General features: G+C 48.7%; 1 protein-coding gene across 2 annotated transcripts in view; it reads right to left on the bottom strand.

Moving 5' to 3' along the window:
* Positions 1–3,640: 3,640 nt before the first annotated feature.
* PALMD (palmdelphin) overlaps positions 3,641–5,892 on the bottom strand; it is a 36,964-nt gene continuing 34,712 nt past the window's right edge. The window contains exon 7 of one of the 2 annotated variants that reach the window (XM_079760470.1): positions 3,641–4,034. In XM_079760470.1, the coding sequence (XP_079616596.1) occupies positions 3,991–4,034 (44 nt within the window). In that variant the 3' untranslated portion in view covers positions 3,641–3,990. The remainder of the gene's footprint in view (positions 4,035–5,892) is intronic. The other variant, XM_079760469.1, reaches the window with a different exon arrangement.

Raw genomic sequence — 5,892 nt, 5'->3', positions numbered from 1 at the left:
CTGACACCTATCATACTTTCAACAATAAAGATAAATTTTTAAAAAATTAAAAAATGCCTGCCTTCACTTTTCTCAGTTTCTCTCTCCATTTTTGAAAATAAACCACCGGGGTGTCTTTCTGAAAAACGCACACATTTCTTCCGATAGCAGTGACTGCTGAACGACATGCCTTTCCATCTTTAGCAATGCTGTCTGGGAGTGAGCAGAATCACAAGCTTGTTTATCTTGAAGATGGGTTCCTCTATGCCAGTGGTCGGCAAACTCATTAGTCAACAGAACCAAATACCAACAGGACAACGATTGACATTTCTTTTGAGAGCCGAATTTTTTAAACGTAAACTTCTTCTAACGCCACTTCTTTAAAATAGACTCGCCCAGGCCGTGGTATTTTGTGGAAGAGCCACACTCAAGGGGCCAAAGAGCCGCATGTGGCTCGCGAGCCGCGGTTTGCTGACCACGGCTCTATATAATACAAATAAGTACGTTTCCCGGGGGAAATATGAAATGAATTCTAGAGAACTGTGGCGGGGGAGCCCTCATTGCCGAGGCTGTTCTGTGTTTATGATTTTCTGGTCTGTGGGCATCGGTCTTAAGGGCACAGGGGGCTTACGACAAAGCTTGTGAGTCAATACCCGACTTCACTTCAGAGTTGGCGTGGTTTTCACCAGGGCTTGGGCTCTAACGCGGGGCAAGTGAGCTTCGTCCTTCCACGCCCCGCCCTGCCCCAGGCGCAGTTCTGGGGCCCGGGTAGCTCTCGGCTGGAATGCTGGGTGTCTGTTACTCTGGTGGAGCAGGAGACAGAACAAGGTCCCTGTGTGAGATGATCCGGGATAGAGGGGAGACAGGCGGCTTTGTCACTGCTGATGAGGACCCACGCCGTCCCTGCCCGCGTCCGCTTCTTTCCTCCTGGCCCAGCCCCCACGGTTCAGCCTTTGCCCAGGTCACCGCTGGTCACCTGCCCGGGATGCCCTTTCGGTTCCGCTCGCTCTGGCACAAGCTAGCTTGTCAGGTTTTGGCTCAGATTCCCTCCCCCCGCTCCCCGTGAGCTTGCTCACCGCTTGGCGGGGCTGGCTCCCTCCCGGTTCCGACCGTCTGCAGGTTTAGAAGCTGCAGGGCTGTGGTCAGGTCACTGACCTTCCCTCGTGCCCATTCCTTTTTTTTTCCTCCTAAATATATATTTTTATTGATTTCAGAGAGGAAGGGAGAGGGGGAGATGGATAGAAGCATCCATGATGAGAGAGCATCATTGATCGGCTGCCTCCTGCACGCCCCACACTGGGGATGGAGCCCATAACCTGGGCACATGTCCTGACCGGGAATCGAACCCTGACCTCCTGGTTCCTAGGTCGACGCTCAACCACTGAGCCCCCCCTGTCGGTCACGGTTCGATTCCAGGTCAGGGCACATGCCCGGGTTGCAGGCTCGATCCCCAGTCTCTCCCTCTCCCTTCCTCTCTGAAATCAACGAAAATATATGAGGTGACCTCATACCCCATGGGAGTCTGTGAACTGGACCATGGATTAAGCCCTGCCCTAACCGGGTTTGGCTCAGTGGATAGAGCGTCAGCCTGCGGACGGCAGGGTCCCAGGTTCGATTCCGGTCAAGGACATGTACCTTGGTTGCGGGCACATCCTCAGTAGGGGGTGTGCAGGAGGCAGCTGATGGATGTTTCTCTCTCATGGATGTTTCTAATTCTCTATCCCTCTCCCTTCCTCTCTGTAAAAAAATCAATAAAATATATTTTTTAAAAAAAGGGGGTTTGGGTTCCCTGTTCTCAGGCTGTGGCTTCAGAGCAGCTGCAGTGAGCCCTGGGGTGCTGGGTGGCAGGGGACTGCGGTCTTGGGCACGGACTGCGGGACAGGCCGCCTGCTGTGTCAGGACAGGGAAGGGGGGTCCTGGAAAGGAAGACAGAGAGGGGAGCCCAGCGCCTGTTTGCCCGCCGCTCTGGCAGTCTGGGCTATATGCCTGCTGCAAATCAAAAGATGCACAGAGCCCGGCCAGTGTGGCTCAGTGGTTGAGCATCGACCGATGAACTAGGAGGGCACGGTTCGATTCCTGGTCAGGGCACATGCCCTGTTGCGGGCTTAGATCCCCAGTAGGGGTCATGCGGCAGGGGAGGTGCGGGGGGGGGGCGGGGGGGGGAAGAGTCAATCACTCTCCCTCCCTCTACTTTTCTCTCTGAGATCAATAAAAATGATTTTTAAGAACAGATGCACAGACATGGAGACAATGCAATAGGACCATATAGAATTGAAGAGCTGAAAAAAGCATTTGAAAAAACTCACTGGATGGAATTAATATCAGAATGGAGACAGCAGAGAAAAAGGAGCCAGTGGATTTGAAGATAGATCGATCAATAGAAATGTTCTCTTTCAGGAGAAGCAAGAAAAACTTTTAGAAAACAATGGAACCCCAGGGACCTGTTGAATGATAGCCTGCATGGTACTCTCTCAGAAGGAGAGGGGGCTCTGGATCTAACGACTAGGAAATCCCCGAATTTGATAACTTTACTGACTCCTGATGCAGGGAGACGTCTTGAGCAGGAAAACCTGAAGGCAGGCTCATGCAAGTCATGGCGGAACTCTCAAAAATTACAGAGCACATCCTGGAAGGAGAGAGAGGAAAAGCAAAGATTGCATTCCAACCTCCGACTTCTCCCAGGAGTGTGTGGAGGCCAGCGTGTGGGTCAGGGTTAGGGCCAAGGTTAGGGAAAAGAGGGAAGGAATGGGACCCTGGGTTGGGGTGTTTGCATGGAAGTGTCTCTGAAATTCGAATCTCCAGATTTTCTAGAACATTCCAGACCAGCAGAGGAGCTCTTTCCTCCTAGAGACCAACTGGCCTTTGCAAAGAACTCGTCTGAGACCGATGCCTCGCAGGGAGATGCTGGCCCGTCAGGTCTTCTGCTGTTACCTCCCGGCGCCCCGCACCAGCGACTGAGGTTGGGTCTCATCGTCTCACCAGGGAAATTCACCGGAAGACCCACAGGACCTGGGTGCCCGGCCCGGGCGTGATCCGGGGAGGATGCGTGTGAGTGGATGTGAGGGCGTTGGGTGGAGTAGGAGAGAACTGGCATCAGACTAGTCTTCAAATTAGGAGCTCACGTCTTGGCAAGAATACGTAGGCATGACATGCTGCACACATTCTTATTGCCTTTTGATAATGGGATTCTGTCTTGTTCGCCACCGTCGGTCAAGCCTGAGATCAGATTTGTGTCCTCTGAGAATAGGGGAAGTCCTCCTTCGACCAGCCTTAGGTGCTACCCAGTCATGGAACCAGGGTGCTCACATTGAACTGAGTGACAGGAAGGGTGATATTTCAAGAAGAATAAACATGCCAGCTATCACCTGTGAAGTCATGCACACTAGCAAGATAATCCCAATCCTGTCCCCACACGTGAGGACGATCATCACACACGCCTGCTGGATGTGCGCCAGGAGCTGAAGTCTCTACCCAACCAGCCGACTTGGTCCTCGGCGGGAGGATGTGGCTGTCCTAAGGCCTCGGTGGTTTGGGAAGGCACTTTACGTGTCAGGGTTAGAGATGGGTGTTTCTGTGACAAGGGACAGGGGCTTCCTATGATCTTTCATTTGTATCCGCAAAATTACAACATCAGTTAGTAGAAGAGAGTCAGGCTATTTTAAATAACTTTATTCTTAAATTTAACAAGCTCTTATTAGAAATGCTTTGGTATCAATACAATAAAAATATTCTGGTTTTCACCCCCACTGAATCATGTCAAGTAACTGGAAAAGTTGAGTGTCCGTTCCCCCAGCTTTTTTGATATATATATATATATATATATATATATATATATATATATATAATCTTTTACAAATAATGGCTACTGCTTACTCACATGGCTTAATATGGATATAACGGTAATTTTTTTGGATCGAAAAGAAAAAGAAAGAAAGAAAGTATCCAGGAGAGAAAGTTGCCAACATTTCTTAGTGTCTTCTCCAAAGTACGTTTATGTAGATGGTACTCCTCTCAGATAACTTTTTTCCCCAGCTTTGCCATTCTTATCCTCAAAGCTGCAAATTAAAGGAAAAAAAATAGTTATAAACAGAAGTCTTATTTTTTTACTCTAAATGACCATTTCATAGAATGCAGGAAAGTTTGAAACATACCTCAGATGGTTTTGTCCAACAATGTGAGCATTGTTTTAGTAGCACAAAAAGATAGTAGAAATAATAAGCTATGATTAACTCAGGGTAGAAGCAGGGTCAGAACTAGAAGGAGCCTGTTACTATAAAGATGAGAAAAATCAGTAGAGCAAGCACAGCAAAAGTTGAGTAAATATAGGGTTAGCGCACAGCCTCACTAATGGCCATAGATAAATTCCATCTATGAACTGAGTTTTGTGCATATTTCTGAGCTATGCACAACTGAAAAAAGGCATCGACCCAAACTCTATTTCATGGTTACATTATCTTTTAATTCATCAAACTTGACTCTACCAAGGGGCTCCATCCTTGGATAGAGAGGGACAAAAACAAAAATTTTTATAATGAAACCACGTGAACCAGTAATGAAAGTTGGAGTAATCATAAAATGTCGTTGTCAAGGTATAAGTACTTTCAAGTGCCAAATATACATGTTCGAGCACATGCCAACCACCAATGATGTGTTGGATGAAGAGACCATTTTTAAGAACGCCGAGTTAGAATTCAGAAGACGCGTCTGATGTTCTGGTTGTCATGCCCTCCAGAGTTAGGGCTCCGAGTAGAGCAGCTCCGAGGCATTTTCCGAAAGTTGAGGAAGGCTCACAAGGCGCTGGTTGTGACAGTCGTGTGTGACAGAGCTAGATAACTGATTGCAAAATCTTATTTAATGAAAAAAGTAGAAAAGGGAAGACATGCTCTCTCATTGCTCAGCCATCTGTTATTAGTTGTCTTTAACAAATGAAATGAATGACACCTACAAGAAGCTCTTGTTCACACATAGGACCCAATACTGTAACATAACCACGATCACTTTTATTGTCACTTCACTTGTATGAAATGATCGCATCTAAATGAAACAAAAGAGTAGTATCTCCCTGGAAGCCTGAAGGGGAATGGTCATTTCTAGTGGGCGGGGTCAAGAATAGTCCCTTGAATTTCGGATCAGGCCAAGAGGGCGGTCTCTATCGCTGGGAGAAGTTGGGAGGCGATGCCTGAGAACATGTCCTTCCGCAGCAGGAGGGGAGCTGGAGGCGGGACAGGCTTTGCTGTTTCTACTCTTGGATTTGTGGGACTCTATCTTGCCCATCCCCAGAGGAGAGCAGGGCCCGGTCCACGGTCAGGGTTTTATCCAACAACGTGAGCATCGTTTTAGTAGCACACAAGGATAGTAGAAATAATAAGCTACTGTTAACCTGGGGCAGAAGCGGACTCAGGACTAGAAGGAACCTTTTTCTGCAAAGGTTGGAAAATGAGGAGAGTGAACACAGCATACATTGACATCCAATGAAATTCCTACAGGACATCGTAGCTGTGTAAGGCCTCAGGAGTGGAATTCAGTCCCATTTCTCACTGTCCTCTTCCTTAATGGGGAAAGAACCCTCGATTGTTAGGGTGTGCTAATTCCTTTCTCTACTCCTGTGGCAATAGGTTGTGTGGGTGTCAAGTAGGTGGATGTGTGCGGCCAGGGCGTGAGGGCAGTGGGAAGGCCCGGAGGCGCACAGCTAATCCACCCGGGCTAGCTGCTCTCCTTTCTGCTCTTCTCTGACCTCTACCTCCCCTCCCTGCAGCGATGCAGACTCAGAGCGCTGGCTGGTTGAACCTGGTGGGAGAAAGCTTGCCCCTTACTCTCAGGACCCCTCGGCTCCGAACGGTTGCCACAGGTTGGCCACATGGGCACCGGTAGCATGTGCATCCCCTGAAGGTGAGGTTCCCCGCCTCCTCATCC

This window comes from Cnephaeus nilssonii (genome assembly GCF_951640355.1).
Source record: "Cnephaeus nilssonii genome assembly, chromosome: 21".
Classification (NCBI taxonomy): Eukaryota; Metazoa; Chordata; class Mammalia; order Chiroptera; family Vespertilionidae; genus Cnephaeus; species Cnephaeus nilssonii.
This window is presented reverse-complemented; position numbering and strand designations above follow the sequence as displayed.